The 27,961-nt window shown below is 37.1% G+C and overlaps 1 protein-coding gene across 3 annotated transcripts; it reads right to left on the minus strand.

The window, feature by feature from the left end:
• Window positions 1–1,947: 1,947 nt before the first annotated feature.
• Window positions 1,948–27,946, minus strand: LOC139964108 (far upstream element-binding protein 1-like). Of its 3 annotated transcripts, none has more exons than XM_071965460.1 (21): window positions 27,736–27,946; window positions 21,523–21,727; window positions 20,431–20,467; window positions 19,956–20,008; window positions 18,624–18,695; window positions 17,990–18,047; window positions 17,567–17,705; window positions 16,224–16,322; window positions 15,491–15,529; window positions 15,347–15,385; window positions 13,494–13,508; window positions 12,775–12,877; window positions 12,461–12,561; window positions 12,038–12,200; window positions 11,185–11,342; window positions 10,396–10,511; window positions 8,452–8,554; window positions 7,645–7,834; window positions 6,672–6,755; window positions 4,851–5,191; window positions 1,948–2,862 (listed from the first exon to the last, which is right to left on the minus strand). In XM_071965460.1, the coding sequence occupies exons 1-20, from the start codon at window positions 27,793–27,795 to the stop codon at window positions 4,851–4,853; spliced, it is 2,175 nt and encodes a 724-aa protein (XP_071821561.1). In that variant the 5' UTR covers window positions 27,796–27,946; the 3' UTR covers window positions 1,948–2,862. The 3 variants fall into 3 exon arrangements, with proteins under 3 accessions (XP_071821561.1, XP_071821560.1, XP_071821562.1); XM_071965459.1 differs by having other exon boundaries at window positions 7,645–7,846; XM_071965461.1 differs by lacking the exon at window positions 15,491–15,529 and having other exon boundaries at window positions 7,645–7,846.
• Window positions 27,947–27,961: the final 15 nt, after the last annotated feature.

Below are 27,961 nucleotides of genomic sequence, written 5' to 3' on the forward strand. Positions count from 1 at the left end.
GCACACTTCAACACCCACTCCAATTTGTAAACTTAATTTTGTATTTTCACCTGGCCTTAGATGCAATTTGGTGCTCCAAATGAGATTTTTTTCTCATTTGAAAAAGGGGTTTTCTGACTTGCGAACCGGGGAGGGGGCGGAATGATACTTCCGCCCCTCCACATTTTTCACTGGGGGCTGGCGCCCCCCAGCCCCCCCCGGTTCCTACGCCCTTGATCAAATGAGTATAAGGAGTAGAAGAATGCTAACTCTTTAAAATTTCCATCAAGGACTTAACTAATTTCTTATGCTACTAATTTCATTGCATTGATTATTCCATGTTGTAATTTTTTCATGGCATTTCTAGTTTTGTAAATATTTTTCCGCTTTTCATTGTTGTATTATTGTTTACGTTTGTATTCTATTTATTTTATTATGATTATCATCTTGAAGTTTGAAAAAAATAAATATTTCAGGGCCTCGTGGGTATCAGCTTAACGCTAAACATTTTAATGTAAATAAATAAATAGAAACCATGGGACGTGTTCTACGGGATTCGAACCCGGGCCTCCCGCTCACTAGGCGGCTATGGACTCTGACTGAATGTCCAGAGATTCGAAACCAGTAATGCCACATATATATATAGGCTATATATATATAGGCTATATATATAGGCTATATATATATCGCCTATATATATATATATATATAGCCTATATATAGCCTATATATAGCCTATATATATATATATATATATATACATACATGCAAGCTAATTTGTAGGGCACAGAAGGTAGTTGCTAGATCTATATATATATATATAAATGCAAGCTAATTTGTAGGGCACAGAAGGTAGTTGCTAGATCGATTTATAAGAACCAGCAGGCCCAACATCCGGTTATATCGCAAGTCCACCATCTTCCAATTGAGAGCTATCCCAAACCGGCAGGGAAAAGCTTTCTATAAAGTCGACTTCATGTTGTGTGTATAAAGAAGGATCTGAAGTGCGAACGGAGACTGAGTACACTAGCGACATCGAATTTAGAATTTACACGGTATGCAGGATGCTGTCACAGCTGCTTCCGATCGATAAAGCATTGTTTACACGCAGCATGATTTTCACTTGATTCTGTATAATTGGTTATCCTATCTGCACATTTTATTAAATCTCTACGATAAACAAACGAGTTATGTCTATTTTGATACGTCATGTTGTGTATTTTCATCCTCTGCTTGACAATGTATAGGCCTATGTGTACAGATTGCTATATCAATTCTGTTTGTTTTAGAATTCTAGACTGCTTGATTATAAAAGCAAATGTTATTTCTCTTTGCCATTTTAATTTGACTGGGTATCCATTATGTGTTCTATAGGTTCCAAATAAATCTCACCCCCCCACCCCACCCGCCCGTCAACATCTTACTCCTTAAGACAAAGTTCCATATCATTCGAAAGTTTGGTTTAACCACAACCGTGAGTCACGAGTTGCTGACCGATAAATCAACATTCAGCAAGGTTCCATCTCTCAGAAAAGTGATTTTCAAAACAAAATATATCTATCAGAAACATGGTATTAATCTTGACATGGCAGCATTCTCACATATCACTATGAAGTGCCAAATTTCATTGTTGGTGCAAGAGAACCCAGCATAGTAACATCAGAGGAACCAACCTCAATCGCAGCATCAGGGGTAAAAGAAAGAAAGAACAATTTGTTGTATCAAAGTCAATTACAGCATCAAACAAATTTCTACTGCAAAACCATTACTGCTGCAATAAATTTTGATGCAGTTTTTTAATTTTTTATGCCATGATACTGTCTTTAGTGCTATTCCCATTTGGTGTAGAACAAACACTACCATGAGTGGATCTGGTTGGAGCATTAATACAGTTAAGTTACATAAGTTAGAAACAATAAACACTGCTTCATCTTGCCAAGTAATCAAAATAAATCAAAGAGACAGGTATTAACTAGGGGAATCTGAAATTTATTCTAAAATGTAAAACCACATTCTGCTAATTTGTCAAAAAAATATAACAAAAGTAGCAACAAAGAAGGGAAAAAAAGATTTTTCTTTTACATCAGACAAGCTCACAAAAAGTTAAAACTTTGAGCTTGAAAGTTCCAATTGTTCTGGCGTTGGATTCTGGAGCAAGATTACTCACCAATGTTGGTGTATCACCATCATCGTTGTTAGTGAGTCCAACTTCAGCTCTTCATCCTCACCATGCCAGGCCTTCCTCCAACTAATGTTTGTTCAGGTATTATATATGTACATGTTTATGATTCAAGCAATAGCATTCAATTTTTGACTGAATAATCTACTACCAGGTTAAAGCCAATGTCAACAATACCATGATAATATCATCTCTGAGTATTAATAAACAGTATCAACTTGTGAATCAATCAATTTATCAGTGTTCTACAGCATGGGAAGACATTTACAACAAATAAACATACTTTCATGTTTCAATCAAAATATTTGGATATCTGTGCACATGCAATTAAACGATTCACCCACCCACAAAATAGAAATGATAAACAGACATATTTACAATCACAATAATGACTCACATTAGTAGTGATGGAAACAAATCATATCAAAGCAAAAAAAAAATTAACCGACCAGCTATATACAAAACTTTTAAAAGTGATTTATTTTATGGAATGAATATAACATCATTTAAAGTATTTCTCCAGTTTTATCAATTGTAAATGTTCTTTCAAACTGTGCTAAGAAATTTTTGTCCTGCACACAACTAAGGTTGCATTGTGTTTTCTAATTGCAAGTGTTTTAGGTTGTGTTCTAAACTATCGGCTAGCATAAACAAACATTCAAAATGGTTCAGCAATACGGCAACATCATAATTGTCATCAAAGTCTGTAGGAAAGAAAATAGAGCAAAAAAACAAAATTGACGTGCATCAGGTACGCTATAATCGCACCCTGTGAAATGACGTTAAAAACAGGTAAGACAGTAGTTTATTTTCAGAATGCACACACACACACATCTATATATATATTTCTATATACATAGCTTTATTTAGGTGTATATATATATATATATATAGGTGTATATTTAGTAAGCAAAGGTGAAGTCTAGAAATGAAAGCCATGATAGTCATATTTTGACAAACACATGAAAGATTTACAAAACAATCTCAGGATATGATGGTGAGAGAGATGTCTTTACTACTTACCAGCAAGCCACTCATAGACAAAGTTATATGGTAACTCACCTTTACACATAGATCAATACTAGCTAACCTCAGATACTTCACACAGCACAGTTTTAACACACATTTGAAAGTCTCTCTCTCTCCCCCCCCCCCCCCTCTCTCAGATCCCTACAGTCAATAAAAAAAAATATTACAAGAAAATTTTAAAATCAACATAAATGGAACAGGCTCTATACACAGCTGAGTACAGTAAATACCAACTGTTTATACGGTCTTGCTATAGTTCTAAGCCTAGAGTAGTGAAAATCACAGCTTAAGTCAGGTAAAAGAACTTGGAAAGAAGTTTCCAGTTTTGAGGAGATGTAGGCAGGTTTATGTTTAGTTCAGTTTTAACAAATAGTTCATGTATGAGGTTATCACTTTGTTGACACATCGTATCCATCACAACAAATGGCACTGATGTAGTTACAACAGGTAAATTTCAGGTTAAGAGAAATTAAAGACAATATTTTCCCCAAAAAGGATGACAACTTGCAGAGCCTTGCCATGTAAGGTCTATCATATTTCAAAGTGAAAGGTACAAATACAATTCTTGTCAGTCAAAGTTCAACAAAGATATAACATTGCTGAAACATCACAGGAATGCATAGTAGTACTAGTAGATGTAAATACACAAAATGAAGATAATCATCATAGACATGGTCATAGTCATAAAATCATCATAGTCATGGACTCATTGGTCATAAAAATGGAATGTTTCAATCAAACATTTTCAATACAAATTCAATTGATGCATAATTAATAAACTAATTTTAGGTGACATGTTCACATATATTCCTAACTCTTGGGGTAAGACGTTAGAGTTTTGTAAGTATTGTGTTTTGAATTGACATTCTCATATATATATATGTATTGAAACATAGCAATATTTCCTTAAATTTTGCAAACCACTTCATGAGAGGCTGCTCTAGCTCCATCCTTCCAGCAGGGAGTAAACAAGACCAGCGAACACCTACCAAATGATGAATACCGAAAAGCCAAGTCTCCTCCAAAATAACTCAAACAAAAAATACTCAAAATCACAAAACATTCAGAAAGTCACATTGCAAATGAAATTGTGGTGGATAAATATCTCTCAAAGTGGTGGAGGAATACATTCAAAATGTAATGAAACAGCCAAGAGAATAACAGCAGTTAAGTATTCAATGTGTGAGTTAATTGCAAGAATGTCAAGAAATAAAAACAGTATCTATCACCAAATAGAAAAAAGAAACAAAATTCTTGAAGTCATGTTTGTGTAAGATAGAACATTGTATAATGTCATCAAATCCAACTTTATATGATCAACAATGCCAACAAACAATCTGAAGTTAGCAAATAGCAAGAAATGTATCATCATTGCAATGTGAACATTGGAATAAAAAAAAAATAAAAAAACAGCATAAATTCATTCAAAAGAGGAAACACAACCAACATACATATTCTCATGCATACAGTGTAACACAGAATTCTACCAGGAAGGAAAAAAGAAACATTCTAAATTTTATAAAGATGTTTGTCAGAGCTGCTACGCAAATAACTAAACCCGCTTGGAAACAACAGGAAAAGGTAGGTAATAACCTTATGAAATTATTTTTACCAAATGTGCTTTCTGATACTTGATCACAGGCCAAAAAAGCTATTTACTTACCTACTGAGCTGGGGGTTGATAGGCCTGTTGAGCCCCCTGTTGGTAGCTGCTGGCTGGAGGTTGGTATCCACCCTGAGCAGGGGCTGCTGCAGCCTGCTGGTAGTTGTTGGTGGCTGCTGGCTGCTGGTAACCCTGCTGAGGGGCTGCGCTTGCAGCTGGCTGCTGGTAACCCTGCTGTGGTGGTACAGCTGCAGCACCCGCAGAGAGAACAGTCGTGGCTTGGTTGTTGTAGAAGGTCGCTAACTGCCTGTAGTAGTCAGCCCATTGCTGGCTAAAGTCTGGTTGACCAGGCTGGGGCGGGTTGGACAGCGCAGCTTGAGCTGCAGACTCAGCCTGGGCAGCTGAACGGGAGATTACAAGACAAATATTTCATAGTATCAATACATATAGATATATATCTTAATATTAATCAATATGATCTGGCACAGACACATTTTACAACTCCAAAAAACTTGAACTTTTGACTTAGGTTGTCCAAACGGCTACTCTGAACTAAATAATGGACAAAGAGAAGCAATCATAACTGTCCAATTAGCTGGAATGCTACATTGACACAAGGAAGCACATTACATCTTGTGACGATTCAAAAAAATCAAACATTTAGCTTTCCCAGTTTCAGCTATAATGCAAGCTTTACAATAGAGTTCCAAAAAAACGTGGCTATTTCCTGCCTCTATTGAGATTATTTTATTAATATACCACAACAAACGTGTGAAAATCTGGCCAAATGTTATACAGTCAAATGAAATACACTAAAGCTAGACAAGGGAGTTTATATTTTACATAGTCATTCATGTCCCATAAAGAGGCTAGAGCAGAACCAGCTGAAATATTTGAAGACATCAAGTGGCAAGCAAGCAGTCAGTCAAAACATCAGAAACGAATGACACTTTTGAAACATTTCTGTAAGCAAGTCTACTTGTTCAGCTTAATTTCATTTGTTTGCTGCTGCTGTACTGATATCACTGTACAACCTAACTATCATACAAATCTTATCAAGCAGCAAGTAATTAGCTCAGCTTAACTTCATTGTCTACTGCTGTACTGATATCACTGTACAACCTAACTATCATACAAATCTTATCAAGCAGCAAGTAATTAGCTCAGCTTAACTTCATTGTCTACTGCTGTACTGATATCACTGTACAACCTAACTATCATACAAATCTTATCAAGCAGCATGTAATTAGCTCAGCTTAACTTCATTGTCTACTGCTGTACTGATATCACTGTACAACCTAACTATCATACAAATCTTATCAAGCAGCATGTAATTAGCTCAGCTTAACTTCATTGTCTACTGCTGTACTGATATCACTGTACAACCTAACTATCATACAAATCTTATCAAGCAGCAAGTAATTAGCTCAGCTTAACTTCATTGTCTACTGCTGTACTGATATCACTGTACAACCTAACTATCATACAAATCTTATCAAGCAGCATGTAATTAGCTCAGCTTAACTTCATTGTCTACTGCTGTACTGATATCACTGTACAACCTAACTATCATACAAATCTTATCAAGCAGCATGTAATTAGCTCAGCTTAACTTCATTGTCTACTGCTGTACTGATATCACTGTACAACCTAACTATCATACAAATCTAATGGAACAGTCCACATTTGAAAACTGTTTGGAAATTTATGAGAGGAAAACACAAGAAGAGAAGGATGTATGTATTGTTCATTTTGTTGAAATGTCATCTTTCCAAATACAAGAGGCACAGGACGAGCACAGAAAATGTAAATAAACTATCTTTGATCGAAGACTACGAGGGAGTTTTGAAGCCAGAACTGAGCCATTTATTAAAATATTACCTTGTTGTCTGTAGTATGCTGCAAGTTGGTTTGGATCCTGTGTTGCAGGGGGTGGTGCTTGTCCTGGCATAGTCCCAGGTGCAACTGAAGGAGGTAAAGGAAGATCATAAATTAACCCCTTCATGTTACCACAATAACTGCATAGCAAATCACATTTCACAAGGAGAGAATAAAAACTGCAAATTACTGCAAATAGCTTGAATAGAATGTATCAAAGCCTATCTATATATATATATATATATATATATATATATATAGGGCCTGTCTTTCCATTGGTACTGACCCTACTAAGATAGCCACTAATTTATATTTACATCAAATCAAGATAAAATTATCATTTTGAGTTGCCTCTCAGATTTGATTAAACAGGCACCATTTGTTTTGTTTTTTTAGACAAAAACATTTTTTGAATTGAATAAATTCCATTTACAACTGCCTCATTACCTTCTTTCTGGTGACAACAAACACAAACAAGAGGAAAGTGTCTTAGTGTGATGAACTGCAATCTTGTTTTGAGCAGTACTTGGTACATTTGGTAAAATGGTGCACTGATCACAGCATGGCATATAACACATCATACAATGCTAAACATGTTGAGAGACTTTTTCATATTATTATCAATCACATTTAACAAATCTTAAAACTTTGCAGCATTGGAGACACTTTCTTCATGATGGGAATTGAAACTTGACTAGTCCAGCTAGTGAAACACAGATTGTAGGGTGAAAATTGTACCAAATCTGTAACAAAATCAACCTCAGAAGTTGCATTAGCATCTGCAAACCTAAGATAAGTAGTTATAAGATAACATGATATGTAGACGGTGAGTGCAAACAAATCCAGAACTATGATTTTTACAAAGTGTATCCATTCCTACTGTCATCCAGTGTAGACTGTATGTTCAGTGAATGATCTGTAGACCATATTGACATGATGCCCTCAAAGGTAAGTCATTTCAAATGTTGTTACTCACCGGCTGGCTGTGCTGTAGCCTGTGGAGTACTATTAGCTGACATCTGTGCAGCTGGTTGCACAGATTGCTGCTGGGCTGGTGCAGCCTGCTGTGGGGTGCTTGCAGACTGTTGTTGCTGCTGTGGCTGTTGGTAGTAATTGTAGTATGGATTCCACGGTTGTTGCATTGGTGCTGCAGGCTTGGGAGCTTCCTGTGGTGGTTGCTTCAATGAAGCAAAATAAATTGGTTCAGTAAATCATATCATACACCTGGCATGTACCTCGATGTTCATGTAATAAGCTTCAGTTTTTCAATACATTTCCACACAAAACACGGACAATACCTGTGCTGTACCTGTATATATCTTTGCACTTGTACAGTTTCTTTACCAGTTTGCATAGCATTATTGCTATTGGATATTCCCAAAGATACAAGGGCTACTTGATTCCATACAGCTAGTTTTGATATGCGTAACTTAACAGCACTCTCTGCGCGGATTCCAATGACACTGAAATATTTGAATGCCTGGGGATGCTCGTCAACATCGAAGTTAAATGCTTCCCAATAAACTTGTCCAATTTCAAATTCATAAGCGAATCATGCAAGTAACTTGCTTGTTTCTATTTCAGAATGCACACTAATTCATGACATTACTGTCTATTGGAAACATACATGAACTGTCTGTGCCAATCAGAGGTTCTTCTAACAATGAATGATGGATAATGATCATGAATTTGCTGTTTAATATCTGCATGACATGAACTGTAGTAGATGCTTTTCTTCTTTTAGACATTAAGAATGGGCACACCGTTATATATTGTAACTGACCTGTGGCTGTGCCTGTTGGGGTTGTTGCCATGGCTGCTGGTAGTTGCTACCCCAGGGACCTCCATATTGTTGCTGCTGCTGTTGTGGAGGAGGGTGTCCACCCCTGCAGATAAATCAGAGAGAGAAGTTATTCTCATGCTGGACATAGCAATCTTGATAACAGTGTTCGACCGAATATAGTTCATGTGACAATAAAGCCGATGCTGATAATGTCATCGTTTTCGCAGAACTGGCCTAATAAATGATTTAGTGTTATGCATGATTACCAACTTCTAGGCCAATACAATCAAAGATGTAAGTGAACGACTTAACGTTTCACACTAAAGATTAATAAAGCAAATAAAGAACACTGTAATGCATAACTGAGGCGCTGTACGTTTATAATGATGAGCCGCAATATTGCAATCCAGCCACAACACAGTAAATGACAATGCTGTACAGACTACAGAATGGGGAAAATAGACAACTTTTACAACTGGTATTATAACCATAATCAGTGTTATAACTCCGACAAAAATAAAGTGAAAAGTAGACTGTATGGAATAAAATATGTGTAATCTGATATTGAAAAATAAAACAATCTTGGATATTTGCTTCAAGTTTTCAATGATTACAAAAAAAAAAGTTGCTACAGGTTTTCGCAAAAATAAGCATGTGTTTGCCTTATCACAATATACTGTAATGCAGTAGAACTACTCAGGACTGTCGCCAAGCATTTTTAGGAGTATTTGGCACCTTGCTTTCATCATTTTATCGCATTTGTAAATCTTGAGCGCATTTGCTAACTGAACAGTTATGAAGCTCAACCATTCTCTAGCCAGACTAGCCTAATGTACATAGAACTCACAATGAACAAAGCCTAATGTTATTGGTTATATTTCCAGTTTTCAGGTACGATGAAATGGCCGAAGTGGTTTAAACTTTATTGTTTTGGTTTGTTTATTCAAGACAATAAATCTTTCCTATCAATTGTTAAACATGGATAACAGGAGGTTTTATTAGATGCACGAAGCAAGTGGAAAAAAATAATTAAGTCTTCCCATTAAGCTTATCGCGGGTATACTGTATGATGTTAACTGCCAAAACTGGATAGTACATCGAAGAGCATGAGTAAAATCTCAGTTTAAGGACGTGCGATACCGTTACACGGTAGATTAGCGCACCTTCACAGACTTCCCTGATTATTTACTGATTGTCTGATAATCGACCTGATGCAGATTATCTTACCAATTATTGATAGAATACTCCTTGATAAACCACTAGCATTGCCCACAAGTCACACAGCTCCCTGAGGCTGTATTCCATAAATTGTTTCAGTCAGTAGAGAGAGCTTAACAATGAATGAATATGATACTCATTCATTCAAGACATTCTCTTTCAAATGGGTATGACATAGACATTGCTGTCATCAGTCTTGAAGTTTCATAATGCCTAGTTGAGATACGATTCACCATAAACTGGAATGGCTCAGATCAATGAGTACTGGAGAATGATGCTTTCATCATCAGATGTAAGATAGGGCAAGTTATTGTCATCATAGCCAACCAATCCAAGACTCATCGGATGATATTGATCTCATAATCACCAATATAGAACAAGTAGCACAAAATTACACACAGCGCTTCCATATGTATACATATACCCTGCACACATGTGCACACACATACATCATGTATGCATGTATATAGAAAAAAGGCACCTGAAAAATCTACTTGGCTACCAGACAAATTCTCAAAGCCGACAAAGATGTACGTCTGCAGAAAAACCACATTTACTTCTTCTTATAATGGTGCCATCACATCTTACTTAACACTTGAAAATTGTAGTCTTTATTGGATAACCTCAATGTACACATTGATAACTGATACATTGGTATAAGAGAATAATAAACTACAACATGAGGCAAACCCAATTTGCAAGCTTGCTGCATCTCAAGGTACTCACCCAGGTGGTCCATGATTGCCATATCCTCCGCCACCACCACCTCCACCGTGGCCTCCAGGGCCCATACCATGGCCACCATGACCCCCTGGTCCACCATGCATTCCTGGAGGTCCAGACTGTACAAAAACAACAAAATCATTCATATTGGACATTATTAGTAAGTAGATACCTCAATCAAACACAGGATGAACCAATTGGTTCACACACATATTCAAATGATACAAACACTATCACTGTTCTCTGACAGACACCCACCCCAGTAAGTCCTTGTGTTTCATTGAATGATGCCTCTGAACTTGACTTCTTTGACCAACTGTTAAAACTACAAACAGAAGTGAGATATATTCTAGTATATGAGCAGAATTATCAGGATACTGGCAACATTACCAATATAAGAGAAGGGACTTATCTTCAACTTGGAGAGCAAATTACTTATATTCAATGATTTTGTAGTGAAATCTATCATTGGAAAATAGCAGTAGAGTGATTTCATGGTAAGTGGGGGGACGTTACATTAATGTAGACTAATCACACATACAGAGCATAGGAATTTATAGACATCACATATGTCAGAAATGTTTTGATCCTATGAACTCTCCTCATTTCCCCCTTCGCTAGCAACTCCCTGAAAGCCTACCTCTATGCTCTGAAAGTATGATTAGTTACCTTAATGTAACAGTGGATCTTTGAGGATGTTGTTCACAACAGGTATCTCACCCACCCCCTGATAATATTCAATGGGTTGCATTGCTTGGCATTTCAATAAGCAACTTCTGCTGTCATACATACATTGACTTTGTCATCGATGAGCTGCTGTGCTATCTGCACCTCTGTGGGATTCCCTCTGATGAAGAAAATCTTTGAACCAGGAGGGTCCAAATCCTCATTTCTGTTCACTTCGACATACGCCCCGGATTCATCCATGATACTCTTGATCGTCTCACCGTCTTGAATGAAAACAAAAACAAGTTACACATGATTCACTTCCACATTACTTGAAGCAGCTGGCTCCACTTTTCCATCAGATTCAGTTTTGTAAGGGTTATAAGATACTGAAGGATATATGAGCACTAAGTAGGTAAACCTTGCTTCAACAGTTAATGTAAGAAAACTGCTTTAACAACTTATCCTAGGCCTAGACTAGATGAATCCACTATGGTAGTTTTGTTGTAAAATACTTGTAAAAGCATCTGTTGTGACAAGTCAACAAATTTGCAATCAAGTGAATTGGATGACAAAGGAAGCTGTGCTTGTAAATACAATCTGTTTCTTCAAAAAACTGGAAGGTATGGCTCAGATCAATGAGTACTGGAGAATGATGCTTTCATCATCAGAAGTAAGATAGGGCAAGTTATTGTCATCATAGCCAACCAATCCCAGAATTATATCAAGAAATATTACAAAAACTATCTTTGAGTTTTCTTCAAGACTCTGGTTATATATTATTATAAAACCTTTTTAACAGAAATTGCATATAAACTTGTGGTTATGCTTAAATTGTTAACAGCAACTTCCTTCACAAATTGTTCTTAACAAAAGAAAGAAGCAATTGAAACAATAGAATTCCTTGAAGACAGGATAAAATACATCAGTGAAAGGAAATGTTATAAATATTTTGTTCAACATATTACCATTGACTTACTTTTTCCGATTATCATGCCGCACTTATTACTTGGAACAAAATGTTCAACTTGGTCTCCTCGTCCGTATCCTCCACCGCCAAACCCACCTCTCCCACCAAATCCACCTCGTCCTCCTCTAAATCCTCCTCGACCACGTCCTCTACCTCTGCCTCCTCCACCTATCTGCAAAGAACAGCAACATCAAATTACGTCACTCTGATATCACTATGAGCTCATAAACAGAGATATCAATCATTCAATTTCAATACAGCCTGCAAAATTTATCAATAATTTAAAACATTTATAGCAAACAAGGATGCTGTGCAGACATTCTGACAAACATATATCCAACTTCAGTTTGCGGACCGTCAATCTTACAGAGGTATCATTTAGCTTGACGAATAAATGGAAGTGGTCTACTGAATGGTAGTGGGTTGTTTTACCTGGGCACTGCTGAGGATATCTTGGATGAAGTTTCCAGCTTGCTTGACTGCTTCCACACTTCCACTGATGAGGGCTACCCTGTCAGGAGATTCAGGATCATCTAGACAAAATCAAATTAATATGTTGGTCACCAATTGTAGTGCTATGTTTATATACTCATACCATGGTTTTAAGAAATATTTTCATTCTTTATATACATATTTCACCTAAGTCTGAGCCACAAAAACCCTTCAATAGTTGCCCCATAAAGCTGTAAGGCATCCCCCTTATGACATCTAAAGTAAACATTCAGTAAGTATTCTAGGTCTTGTACCTTCTTTAAACTGTACTTTGGCTCCGGTCTCCAACTGGATGTTCTTAATCATGTCACCCTTTCGCCCGATCACCATTCCGACCAAAGGCTTTGGGACCTTAATCTGTAAGCAAGCAAAAAGCAAGAGAATCATAATAAACTTCTTCTGAACAAATCCCTGTATTTGACTAAGAGCAAATATACCATCAATTGATCACAACTTAATTAAAAAGTACGCAAGTCCCATGGCCATTGCCCGTCAACATGACTATATCTCTATATGTAGTCATACGTATTGAGATTAAAAAGTAGAGCATCAATATTCAGATGTTCATACATGAAGTGAAATTGTACTTGACCATGCATGACACAACACTTGAACTCAACTTCCTGGCCATCTCAATTCAGCCAAAACGTACCAGTCATTATAGGCAACTTAAGTGAGTAACCATTCATCATAACGCTAAAGGAATGAGGACTTTATTTAAGTTAACAATTCCTTGTCTGAAACTATTATTAAGTAGGAATTTACTTTGCATAAACACTGCATGGACCACAAGTACATTCTGTGAATCAATTCCTGCTGGGACTTTACTAAGGTGTATTGGGATATTTCATAAACTTGAAGTGAATCACACATCAAAAACCTAACAGCAAGGATAATAATGTATCAACTGTGTGGAAGTGCCCTAGACTAGTAAGTACTGTAATGAAGCAATAATAGAAAGACTCCTACAAACCTCTCTTCCTGTTCCCTGCATTTCATGAAAGAAAGAATAAAGAATGTTTTCAATAACAAGGAAATGTTTAGTATAGTACTCAATTCCACTAGATGATACAGCATTCAGCCAGCTGTGAGGAGAATATTAAGCTTCAAATGTAATAGTTTACTCAAAGTATGATTGAAATTGTTACATTTAATTAGGGTCAATGTTTTAGGTTGTATTATCTAATGCCAGAAAGAGCCCAGAAAAAGGTTATCACAATTCCAACTCAGAACATAAACGATTGATGCAAACCGACTAATATTAACCTTATAGTAGGCTTGCACGGTAAACTGGTTTTAGTACCGAAACCGTTTTTTTTCTGACTGAATTTCGGTATTATTTTTTAATAAAAAACCCCGAAAAAAACGAAATGTGAACTGCAAATACTGAAAAAACAATGTTAAAGCTTCCATCCATCATTTGTTGACTTTGGTTTCTCCTAATAACTGTTCTTTTTGTAATATGAAAGTAAATTGCAACAAGAGAAAGCTTTTCTGCTAGACGACATTGTCAGCTACCATCGGCACACGCCATTACCAGTGCTTGAGGGTGGATAGCTAGGCCTAACATTAGGCTATGCAGCCTATATATGCGTGAATCAGTTAGGGGACCTTGAAGTATTGAACTGACCTTCGTGGCCAAAGTTAGTAGTTGTGAGAAGTGTTGGACAATTCTTCTTTGTGCGCTAGTAGATTTTATTTTCTTTGTAAGTTTCCTTTCAACATTTCTTCTTATCAGTTATCAGACAAGGCGTCTCCCAGTTTGTTTTTCATTTACATTGATGAACACATGTTTACAACTTTAACGTAAACAATTTATATTCTTTGCCGACCTAATCCTCACTTTTGCCAGCGATATTTTTCAACTTGTACTTGAAAGTGTAGAGCAATTTTTTTTACGATCTCCAATTGGTCATAATGGGGTTTACCCTCGGCCCTAATCTCCGAAAATATAACATCTTAATAGCGTGAATATGGGGTAGAGCATTTGATTATAGTTTCTCTGGAGGGGTTACAATAACATCTACGTTTAGGAAGATTCTCCATCTAGGGCAAAAAATGTTTGCCTTAACCAACAATTTCTATTTTATCATCATTAGCTGGTTAAACAGCAACCAACCGACCGAGCAAACCCTTCCTTAGTTATCAGAAATTCTTAGACGATTGTAAGTAAATATTTACTTGTACTGTCATTATCAGAGAAGTTTTCTAGCTGATAAGACCATCAGGTGATCGGGATGATCGGGATTTTTTTTCTGAACACGAATTTGAACTTTGTGAAGTACAGTAAACACAGGACCAACGATACGTGTACGTGATGTTAAAACTTTAAGAAAACATTTCACTAACACATTTCTTTTCGACATTTTTACTTCAGTTTAGTTAACGAGGGTAATAAAATGGGTGTCATGAAGGCAGTAACATTTCTTGAATTTGTTCTCCTTATTTTTTACCCTTTACTGCGAACAAACTAGACTTGGACCGCTGTTGGTAAAGCTTCAAAAATACGCATCTTAGCGATCGCGACACCTCCGTCAGAGAATTGGATGTTTTCATGCAATTCGGGAGGGGAAAAAAAAAACTGTTTTTAAGCCAGATTAGTTTTTATTGCTCGAGAAAAACGGGTTGTAAGTTTTCACGAAACTGTGCAAGCTTACTTTATAGCCACTGATTTTAATTTATGTCCCATGTATAACTTAACTGTTTGATGTTGTTATACATATGCATGAAAATCACAAAATTATCTCTGCACACCACTGTTCACAATCCAGAGGAAACGGTTTATTTGGAATCAGAAACAACTAAAGCAAAAGAAGATGGGCTTACCTCATTGAATATTAACTCTCGAATGGCTTTCTGGGCTTCCTAAAATGTAAAAGTAAAATGATATTAAATGTTGCAAAGCTAACAAGACAAAAAAATTTAATTATAGCAATTATAATCATCTTCCTTCACATATGGCACCCTTACCTCGTTGCTTATTAACTCTTCGATGGATTTCTGGGCTTCCTTACATGTGAAATCAAATGATATTGAATGTTGTGAAGCTACCAAGACAAACATTTAGATATAGCAATAAATAGTCATCTTACTTCACAAATGGCACCCTGTTCCAATGTCCTGCTAACATTGCAATAGGGATTAGGCAATAGGGATTAGGCAATAGGGATTAGGCAATAGGGACAAGGCAATAGGGATTAAGTTACTTATACTGCCACTATTGGAATGATTAATGGCCAGACACTACCTTTAGGATCTTTATGAGATTTCTTCTGTGTTTCATTTGATCAAAAGAGTTGATCTGTATTCCATGCTAGTATCAAAGATGGCACACATTTAAAGCATGTCATAGACCCTTAGCAACTCCCTGCTCCTCCTGAACCACACCACCTGAATATAACAGACAGCACAGAAACAATACACTCCTCAACTCCTACTGAACTTGCAAATATAACAAGACATCACACACTGCCACAAAGTAACAATGCACTCCCTAAACTACTGAACTCCTTGCAATTACCACAAGGCATCACACATAACCACACAATAACAGTGCACTCCCTAAACTACTGAACTCCTTGCAATTACCACAAGACATCACACACTGTCACACAGTAACAATGCGCTCTCCTTGACTTGTTTTTCTGCTGGTTGAGGATTTTTAAAACTGTTTTTACAGGGCTTGAAAGAAATATAACCATACCATCACTTTGTCTCTGTCACCAGTAATCCTCAGTGGCTTTGACTGACCAGTGTTCTCTGTGCCTTCCTGAATCATAGTCATACGGACCCCAAGTTTCATCTGTTCATGAAAAGCAAAAGTAAACCATCATTTTATGCTCAGGTGTCCTGGCTTCCTGTTCCATCAGTAGTCTTCTGAAGATTTTATTGCAATATAGAATAGGCATGGATGATGCATAGTACAATGTATGGTGTCATCATGTGGACAGGGTTCATTTTAGATTTTTCAATTTGCTTAGCAGTACTGCTAATCAAAATCCTGAATTGATTAGCAGTTTGGTAAAAATGGTTAGCATTTTTTTTTTCTGTGCACGTGCGCTGCACGATAAAGATAATGTCATAAATGTATCCCTGGCACTGTAGGCGGGGGTCTCCCTCTTTGGAAATATTGACTCTCAACTCTCAGAAGAAAGTTTCAAACATATCTTTCCACTTTTAGAGGGAATGCAATTATGAAAGCATTCACAATGTGGCATATTGCGCAGTAACGTTGATATATCGAATTTCGCCGTTGGCCCCATAAATAGTTACACAAATATCAAAACTTGTGATGAATTTAAATTTCATTGTAGGATGTTCACGATATTGATTAAAATACGTCAAAAGTGTGCGAAATCATGTATATCCATGGTACAATCACACTAGGTTGCCACCTAGCTTGCCAGTTACAATAGTTTGCAGTTTTGATGTCAATAAAAAAGTGGAAGCATATCCCAAGTAAATATTCCGAAGCTAGCTACCTGTAGCAGCAACTCGCTTATTATCCACTGCTATTGTCCGCCACTAGTATTGCTTATTGGCGGCTGCTATTGTCCGCTGTTATTGGTAGCCAAGTTCAGCTTGATGCAGACTGAGCCCGCACCGGTGGATCGGAGTACGAGTGCGAAAGTAACGCTATATTATTATTATTGCGTAGCCGCGTAGGTCAGATCAGGCATAGGCCAAGTAAATTATTTGAATCAAATGCGAAAACAAAACTCCAAAAGTGTCAGATAAAATAGTAAATATGAGTGTAACATTTCGTGCCAATGAATCCATGCTCTGTGTGATAGTAATGTATGTGGTTATTTGGGACTTTAGGCTGCTATACTCTAGGTGTGTGTAGTCTAGGGCCTACCTTGGGTTGTGTAGCAGTTGCGCGATACAAAGTATCATCTTGCATCACAAATGTAAAAGTATCATCTTGCATCGCAAATGTAAATAATCGCATCGCAAAGTGCGATGCGATACCGCTTAAAGTGAACCCTGCATGTGGAGTAGTCAAAATGAAAAACTTAGCAACGTAAATATATCTATGACAATTACCTGCATATTGCGGATGGTTTCTCCACCCTTGCCAATAATGAGTCCTACTTTATCACCGGGAATTAATATCTCTTCGGTAACTCCATCCTCATCCCCTTGGGCTTGGTTAATGATTGCATCAATCCTAGCTTTGATATCCCTGAAGAAGTGAAAAAGTAACATTCATAAGTGTCAACCTTTGTAATACCTTAATGGATAACCATTGGTGTCGTTCGCCAGGTTGGGCTTCTGAAACAATCATTGTCACAATGGGGTCATATTTTTAAAATATAAATGTAAATTATGAGAATACATTATTCTATATCTCATATTTCCCCGGGCCTAGTAATTGACTAACAGCCTCTGGGGCTGTATTCTCCATCCCCATCCTTCACCTACAATGACTAACAGAACTTAATATAAAATTGAACTTGGACTACTTACTTGATAGCTTCCGGTGTACCAGTCAGTGTGCAGGGACGGAGATTGTCAGGTCCACTTTCTACAATGTAAACAGAAATCAATCGAAATCACCAGCTACAGGAATAAACCATCTACAAACACCTACTTCATACATACCAGCTTTACCAACACATCATGGACATAACCCTAGGTCAAAACAAAAGACATCCTGGGTGTGAATTTCAGCTCTGGATCTGTTTGTACATCAACGTATAATTCTTCAGTCTGCTAAATCTCCCTCTCACAAACTGTCATCCATACAGCACTGTCTTTATGAAGAATGTAAACAATCCCCCTCGGTCACAAATTTACCAGTTTCTTCAAGTTATCAGTGTATATTATTAGTTTGATCAATTAAGAATGACACTTTTAGCAAGAGCTATAACAAATCCAAGGTCTAGGGCAGGCAGGTATGCATGATATACATGGTATCTAGTTTGAGGGAAAAGATGATTGTGCCAACATTACCAGCCTGTACATGGCACAGAGTGAAATTTCATCTCAGTACATTGACTGTGTGTGGGCTTCATAAGATTAATGAGTTAATAAGTTCAATGAGAACAAACTTTTGGAATATTTAATGAAATTAGAAAAAAATTGTTGCACAACTGCTTACCTGATGCAATCTGTAGGTTACACCTGGATTCATCCTGTAATTTCTGAATTTGTTCACCTTTTCGACCAATAACTGAAAGTAAAAAGTACCACTGACGTTAATTACCAAAGCTGATAAACCTGCATAATGTATCAAGGCAGGTGTTATTAGTAAATTATTTCACCCACAATACCAACACACTATACCAACACATAATACCAACACACCATACCAAAACACAATACCAAATACACAGAGTACTTTGTTAATTCCTGCCTAATCAAATTACTTGTTTAGTTGGTTACAAATTACATGTTGTGAAGGCCTTCTACCTATCTTCCATTTATCAACAATGTTACCTTCACCATAACAGATTGTCAAAGAGAAAGCATTGTCAACATTACTGCTGATATTTGAGGATGTAGAGAAAAAGAATGGTAACATCACACCAATATCAATCTAAACCCAAGATGGTAACCTAAATATTGCTAAAATATATCTCTAACAACGGTAGGATAATATTACAAAATTGTTAACACAAAACATGTCAGAATACTCATACACTTATGGTGGCCAAACACCACCTAAATTATTTAAAGGGTGTATTTTCTACATGCAACGGTCATCATTCACAAAATATATGATTTAAGGAGTTGAGACAATTTTGCCATTATCACTGCCATGATTTTGCAAAGAGTTTTCATTTTCAGATTTTCCCTCAACACCGGTTGCAAGTGCAAGATAGATGCTTTGCCAACCTTAGATTTTCATTGTGTAAATGATTGCTTTGATTTAGGTAGTGTAACAGAGTATTAAGGACATTTTTTCCTGTTTAATTCTGCAGCTAAAAGACAAGATAAATATTTGGGAAATACACAAAGTTGTGCCAATCGTGTAGCAGCTCAAAGTTGCAGTGTGGTATTGTATAGGCTTAGGACTCGGGCACACCTAGCTACTGTATACTATATGCCTAGTACAAGAGAGGCGTCCAAATGTTACAGAAGCCAAGCTACCATCATATTTTTGCCGATGCTCTTTGGAATTGTTGAGACACTATCGTCGCCCTAGCTGCTTATTAACGATTCTGCAACATGTTTTACTTTGTTCATCACTTACCTTTTGGTGGAAAAAGTTTGAATTTCGTTTTGCACTGAAATAAAACTTTTCAATGTTCAATAACGCAGCACCATGTATCTGCCTAAGTGCCTAAAACTTTTGTTAATAGGAGATTTGAACAGCAGTCATAGTTGCAGAGTGAATTTTGCGTTTTGGCGAGTAGATTTTAGTCACGGTCGCCAAATGGTGAGCTTTTAAAAATATTTGTCGAGGCCTGCAAGTTAACATAGCTCTTACTTAGTCCAACCATGTTGTGTGGAATGGCATATTCTTCTTTTGATTGGTTAGCCCTGAAATAGAATGAAAAAAAAAACAATGTTACTAAAGGGCAATGTGAATACAAACTATGACTGGAAACAAATCTAAACTGACTGGAAACATGCCTTGACAGGGTAGAAACAATTTATGCTCTTTGTGAAGTTTAAGCTAGAGGTCAAAGGTGACACAAACCCAAAATTCATTACTGATCTCTGTGATAAGAGATAACTGTCATGAAAAACTTACAAATATAAATTTTATTCCATTTCGGAGCTATCACTGGGTTATTGTTCCTTCACACATAAGGCTGCAGACTTAACCTTAAGTCTTATTATGACTTGACTGCTCTTACATATATGGTACAAACATGGTACAAACAACATTTACTTAATTTGTTAGGTTTGTGCTTCTTACTAATGAAAACGATGGTTGGTAGTAAAAAGAGTTAACTTACTGTTCAATTTTCTGTTGAGCCAGCTGGGCACCAAATGCTGGAATAAGATATATTTTTGCATAAATACAGTAAGTACATTTATTTGGAGTACAAAATGTCAAAAATGCATTTACCCAGACAAGCCTATGTAATTTACAGATTTGCCTGTACACCAACAAAAGTGCCTACAAGCATTAGTGCTGGTACCGACGGTATTCCATAAACATAAAGAAATCACTTCAAAATGATACAATCATGCTAAAAAAGCTTTTTGGGTCTAACCTGTCCTTTTGTCATACTGGCACAAAAATAGGACGTGCAAAGCTCCATTTTGATAAAGTAACCCTGGGCAGACTAATGGTCCTAAAGTCAACATTGCAGTCTTACAAAGAAATGGCAACATTAGGGTTTGACAACATTTACTAAATTGTACAAGGGTGATAGGAACGTGCATGTTGCTTGTGGACATTGACAGTGAAGAAGGTCACAAGTCCTGGTCTTTGTGTGCTTTGTTAGAAATGACACATTTTGTTTACAAATATCAGTGAAAGTCTGATTGCAACTAAAATGGCAATGAATAACTTTGCTAAATATTTCCATGCCCAGGAAGGATTTCTGAACTTCATAAAGAATGTATCAGCAAAGATGTTTTGTTGAAGGTTAAGATTTGTTTAGACTGCTAAGAGGACAGGGTGTAGAATAGGGCAACCCCATTGAACGAATGCAAGGTAGAGCAACACCTCCTTTTTTTCTCTATAATTTAGAGGAAACTTGTTTTGTGCATGATAGAGCATTTTCTTGTCTTAAATTACAGATATTTTATTCTTCTAATTACATTGTCAGCACTCAGCAGAGTTTTAGAAAATTGGGATTACATTTCATGCCACTGCAAGAGGTAATCTAACATGTTCTTTATTTGAGACATCTAGGAGTAGATCATTGAAATATCAGCCAAGTCTGGGATGGTCCCGGAAAATTTGGTAAAAATCTAATTTGATACAGATTGACTCAAGTTTTAAACAGACTGAGGAGCATCCAATTAAATGTGAAAATAACATGGTTACGCAGAGAGTAAAACTTAGAAACTACTCTGAGCTGGAAGGTTAAACTTACGATCATTTTCCATGGCTACAGATTTTAATGGAGGCTCGGCGTCTCCGTTTCCTTCCTCTAATGGACGTTTCAAGCCACCTGAATTATTCAGGTTTGATTCAACTCCTGGTATTACTACAGGGGCCTGTGCCATTGTCTTCTGTTCAACTTGAACAGATGGAGTGCTAGGCACACCACCAAAGCTACCACCGATTTTGGCAGCAATCTGAAGAGAAATATAAAGATTATGATTGTGTATTATCAACTTATGAAAACATACTGTACTTTACTACTTTTCACTTTGCTTAATTTAACAGATGCACTGACAAAAGGATTTTTTCCCTATAATGTTTTAGTTGTCTTCCCTTGGATGATAACTTTAACTGGAACTGAAAGTCACTAGACCTCATCAAGGCACTGGGGACATAGCAAGGTAAAAACCTTTTAAGCTGCACTATGGACTACATTTTAAACTTGCACAAACAGATGCCTTCAATTTAGGCAGGTTCCCTGCATTCACATTATCATGAGGTCCTTCTTTTCTGCAGGAATAAGCCTTTTTTGTAAAGATCTGGAAAATTTAAGTACAGCTAATAAACATGTCAACAAACATAAGCATGCCTTGTAAACAACCAAAGGCTACAGTACATCATTTAACCTACAGTACATTGTACCATTGACAATGTCTATTGACTTACTTTGTGCAATCGCTGACTTCAATATGTAATATACTGTACAGGGCCAAATTGTGGACATTAGTTAGTTTTCACTGGAGTAATTATAGAATACCCTGCTCCTTTCTAAATGCTTCTTTGCTGTAGTCGCAGTAATGAGACATGACCAGATTTAAAAATAATGTTTAATTTAGGCCAGTCCAAAACCGCAGTGGACATTCACAGTTAGTTTTTGGGGTTCTGAGTCACAGTGGGGAAGAACTTTTTGTATTTAAGTGTAGTCAAACTGGGGAAGTCTGACAAATTTACTGTGACTTGACGTCTTCAACCAAAAGGAGGTACTGTATGAAAGGCAGGGTATTCTATAATTATACCACTTACAGTATATATATCATAGTGGAAACATACTGCCTTTATGGTGGAAAGTAAGACCACCTAATAAATACCAGATTCAGTTATTCTCCAAAAACAATTTTATTTTTCAACTTACATGTTCACTATATTTTACTTGAATTTTATGGAAACCAATTTCAGGATGATGTAAATAACATGAGAAAGTATCAAGGAAAGTCGATAAGGATGGTTGGACTGAGTTCATGTAAGGAATGTTGAGCCACTTATAATTTACAGGAGGCATGGGTGTATGTAATTAGGGATTACATAAAGACTGTTGGATTTTCAGGAATTTGAGAAGGTTTTCTGAAGGACTACCAGTCTCAAAGATTTTCAAAGATTTGGTAGTCCTTCCAAATTTTCCACCAAAATTGAAAATGAACACAAATAATACAAAACAAAACATTTTGGTGCTCAATCTGTTTATGTCAACCAAAGCTAGTTTAGCATATACAGTAACCATGTTATTGCCTACTGTTTTCAAACAGTGTTTGCACGGGGTATCCCATTTTTCCATTGATTTTCCCATTGTGTTAGGCTACTATGTGGTCGAAGATAACAGCGCAATAACGAAAGTATTCCAGCATTGTTCAGAATGCAGGATTCTGCGTCCGGGACACAATGTTTTGGCCAGGGACGCAAAATCTTCAAATTGCTTGCAAACCCCAAGTACACACTCACAACTAAGTCCACGGAAAACATAACAAAACACATTTTTGAATGAACATCTTTCATTATTTCTTTTAAAAAAAAACAACAACTTCTTCTAAAAAGAACCTCTCCTAAAAAGTTCTCCTACTCCTACAGATCATTGAATTTGTTAGAAAATAAATTTATCATAACAATCAACCGCAAGGTACAGGGTTACCAAAACTTCATTATGGAGATTTTCATGCAAAAAATAGACAATGATGCTGTACAAAGATTCTTGTAATTTAATTGGCTAATAGTCCCTACCGATTGTCTGCAAACATTCTTGCATTTCTTGTGCTCAATAAACACAAAGTATGTTGTTTAACAACAATAACTTGCAATGTTTACCCTCCACGTGTAGAGATAACAAAGTTTGTGCTAAAGGCTATCATATGTGTGCACTCAAATATCATAATGTTAGGCCTTGTCTCATATTGTTACATACATTGTGACAACAATCACTGGTGCAGTGTTGGAAAACCTTGTTCAATTTCCCGCGAACACACTTCCGATTTCCCGCCGGTGTTCGCGCAGCGAACACGCCGAGCACGCGTAGCGTGCGAGCATAAAGGCGCGGGGTCCAGGGGCCCGCCCTAGGGCCCTGGTGGGGTCAAGGGGTGGAACCCCTTGTGGGAGTCAGGGGGCAAAGACCCCGGAAAATTTTGGTATTTTTGCGTGTCTGGTGATAAAAAATTCGCAGTTGAGGATGCAAAATACTGACAACATTTTTTAATTTAAATTGTCACGAAGCTGTTGAAATGTTTCAAATGACAAGTTAGAGTAGCTATATTACGTTATAAAATGAAAAGATATTTAATCTGTCTTACAATCTTTAAAAAGTTTAACTTACACAACTCAAGATATTATGAAACAAACAGCGTTCGGCAAAGCCCCGTTTATAGACTGCCTAACAATGAACAGCACACACAATACGTACATCAGTTTACAACTGCAGTACGGTTTACCCCTATACATATATACTACATAAATACACGGTAGGATACTGTACATGTGCTGCGAATTTCCCTAGGTACCGTACCTTACCAAACAACTGCACGCCCATCCCCTGTCTAACCTAACACCTGTTTGTTAACATTTTTGGCAAGTTTCCAAGAAACGTTGCATGGCGTATTACACCATTATTACCCCATGATACACGAGGTACAGTCAATACCTAGACACGCAGCACATCGAGGCCCCACTAGCTATGGCCATCTTTATGAAATTAAACCTTGTAATAAAACATGTTTTAGGCCACTTGGCATTATAAACTAAATGCTTAATATTATTTCCATGTTCTTGTAGAAAACGTCAAGTTCGCAAAATACAATTACTTGTTTTTTTGTAGTTAACGTGAGATCCGTAACCGACGAGGTGGTTAGGCTATTTGCTATGCACTTAACTATTGTAGGATATTATTTTTTTCCGTATTTTTGGAAATTCTAGAAAATACTTTCTTTAACCCCCAGCTTAACACCAGATGTTGTCTTACAGTTTTTTCATAAATGGGTGTACTAGAGCCTTGTTTACATGACATTAGTTGCATTTAGCACGATATGCCAGTTTCGCGTGAATTTTTGGAAAGTGTTTTGATGGATCTTTCAGAGTTTTTTCTCTGTCAAGTGAATACGTTGTGCATTGAGTATAAACTTATCGCGAATGCAAGAAAACGATGCAGGGATTTCTAGCAGACAAATGTTTTCTTTGCGGGATTACTGAGTCAGTTGAAGGGAATCCCGCACCTTAGAGGGAACACTGAATTGAAGTCAAATTCATACGAAAGAAAACGTTTACTAACTAACAAACAATATAAGTATAAAACAATGTGGAATGGCAATATTGTTCAAAACATTTCCCGCGAGGCTGATTTATTACAGCAAGCTTCCCGCGCTGGGCCGTGTGTGTTCGTGTGACATTGCCCTTGTGAGTGGGTTGGGGACACATCATTACTCATTATAGGCTATTGTGACTAAAATTGCGAGCACAGTTTCTGGACATTTTTCTTTTGTTTCTAAAATTTTTCTTCTGAAATTTTCCTTATTGTTTTTACAGATGTACTTTTTGCTCCTTCGTGTTTTTTTTTTAAGTTTCGTCCCGTTTTTTCCCCAATTTTTGTTTTCTCCAGCCAGGCTGGATTTCCCGCGAGCATCGCGAATTTCCCGCGAACCTGGTTCGGAAGGTTCGCAAGGTTTTCCAGCCCCGCACTGGTGGTACAAAGATGCACTTGAATTGTTTCTGAGACTATCATGTAATATTTTAATCACTGTTTTGATAAAAAAATGTTATGAGTTGAGACAACCTATGAATTTTGTGGGAAGCTTACATACAGTATCTGATCCTGCAAGGATATTACAGTATATCTCACAGTATGTTTCTTTTCTCTTCAATAAGAGTTGCTAATGTAAATGTGCATTCATACCACAGTAGTTTCTGTTGCAAACTTTTTCGTGGTCCAATTGACCATGGAGTTGGCAAATAGGGAAGGACAAGGGCGGATGAAGAGGGGGCTGGAGTAAAAATTGTTTGAAATGGCAGGGTGGGCAAAAGGAGGATTTGGGCGGGCCGCCCATGTCAAACACCGAAGCTAAGACACTGAGCCATCTGCCCTATTATATTGTGTATAACATTCACAAAATATAGGCAGTGAAAGTGATACTACGCTAGCATTGATACAGTAGGTCATACAATAAACGTAAAATTTTGGTGTTCGATCAGGAAGCAAACTTTTTTTTACGGGACGCAAACTTTTTCGGGGGCTAGCGTCCCTGGGATGCAAACTATTTTTTGCTAATAATATTATTGTATTCCATAGATACCTTATAACTGCGTCACAAATTCAGCATATAGGCTAGATTTCCCCAATTGACTTAGTGTGCTGTTAGGCAACCATGTGGTCGAAGATAACAGCAATAATGAAAGTATTACATGAATACCTTATAACTGCGTCACAAATTCAGCGGTATAGGCTAGGTTTCCCCCATTGACTTAGTGTGCTGTTAGGCAACCATGTGGTCGAAGATAACAGCAATACTGAAAGTATTCCATGGATATCTTATAACTGCGTCACAAATTCAGCGGTATAGGCTAGATTTCCCCCATTGTGCAGCAATGCAGTTTCACTTGGCCAATAGACTGTCAGTGTCTGATCGACTGTTGTTACAACACCCTTCAAAATGCATTGCATTGATATTTAGCCACGAGTCTCATTTATTTTCTGGGTACATTATTAGAAACTAACTTTAGACGATTTTATTAGTGTAACAGATTTTTGTTAACGATGTTGTAAAGTTAATATATCGCGCATGTTTTTAAATAATTTATGAATGGTTTGGGTGTTATTCAGAAACTATTTAACTATATTGACTTTCGTTTTTAATGAAATATAATTAGGCTCAATAATTCTTCAAAGCCTCCATTTTTTGGTGGTCTCAGACGACCGTGAAAGTCCTACACTGAAAGAAGTACAAGGCGGTGGCAGTTGACATTAAAGGGCAAGAATAAATATAAAGAATATGACAGATTAATGAGAAAATATCACAAACGATACTTCCTAAAGGATGAAACTTAGGGAGACCAAATTGTTACGGCAGCTCACCTTTTTCAACTTCATGCCATATCAAAAACTACAACCAAATAAGGTGGCGCTGTTTAACTAAAATTAATTATCACCGCCACTTGTACTAAATCATTATTCCTCTTCCGAATCTGAGCTATCCTAATAATAATCTAGTCTTGAAGCTAAATTCTATCCTGCTACAGTCAAATTCTATCTTCTCCATCCTCCTAAATCAGTTCAGAAAGCCATTCTGCTCCTCTCCCAAAACATTGGTATATTCCGCTGACAAAAATTTTATGTTCTGCAGATAAATTTGTGGAAAGCACCATTATGTGTCAGCAGAAAGTACGGTGCACGGAGAATGATGGTGCCCATAAATACCTAGCCTAGCTACAGAATCTAATGTGATCATTCCACTTTTAATTCTTCAGTTAAACCTAGGCTAGACAAATACTTGTCATGTGGTATTCCAACAAACTGGCTACCCCACAACTTATAACAACAGTACTTTCTGCTATAGAAAAGACAGCTGCTATGAATCTAAAGCTGAAGTAACTCTGGAGAAAATTCCAGCACCCTGCTGGCCTAGCCTAGTCTACCTAGTACCTGTCAAAACTGATACTGTGATAGACCTAATGAGGCTAGCCTAGCCCAATATCAGGCGTCATGATAGGCATCGGTTTTTGCACGGAATGTATTATAATGCTTTAATGGTAAGATGATGGTAAGTGCATACTGGCCACGGCAAAGTCGTGCATAACGAAGTAACGTAAGCCTAAGGCGTTGCCTGGACTCTAAAGCTCGAAGCCTTACATACTTCTACTAGTGTAAGTAAACAGTTACCATAGCTTACACTGTTAGGCCTACATCGTAAATGCCAACATGGTGGATAAAAATTTTGCAATCGTCATTACTCACTGCCTTAGCTCTTTGAACTGCTTCGGAGAGTTTAACGTTGTCTCCTACGTTGCCATCCATTCCTTCATAACCTTAATGAAGCAACAAGTTCGGTAATAATCAGAAAATCGGTCTTAATGTGGTGTGATTTTGGTGCTTATTTCCAGTTGAGACTAGGTGACGCGTAACAGGCGGCCAGTACAGCGTGCTTTTCCTCTCAATTTATACCGCGTGCATATGATATTCA

This window comes from Apostichopus japonicus, chromosome 22 (assembly GCF_037975245.1).
Source record: "Apostichopus japonicus isolate 1M-3 chromosome 22, ASM3797524v1, whole genome shotgun sequence".
NCBI lineage: Eukaryota > Metazoa > Echinodermata > Holothuroidea > Aspidochirotida > Stichopodidae > Apostichopus > Apostichopus japonicus.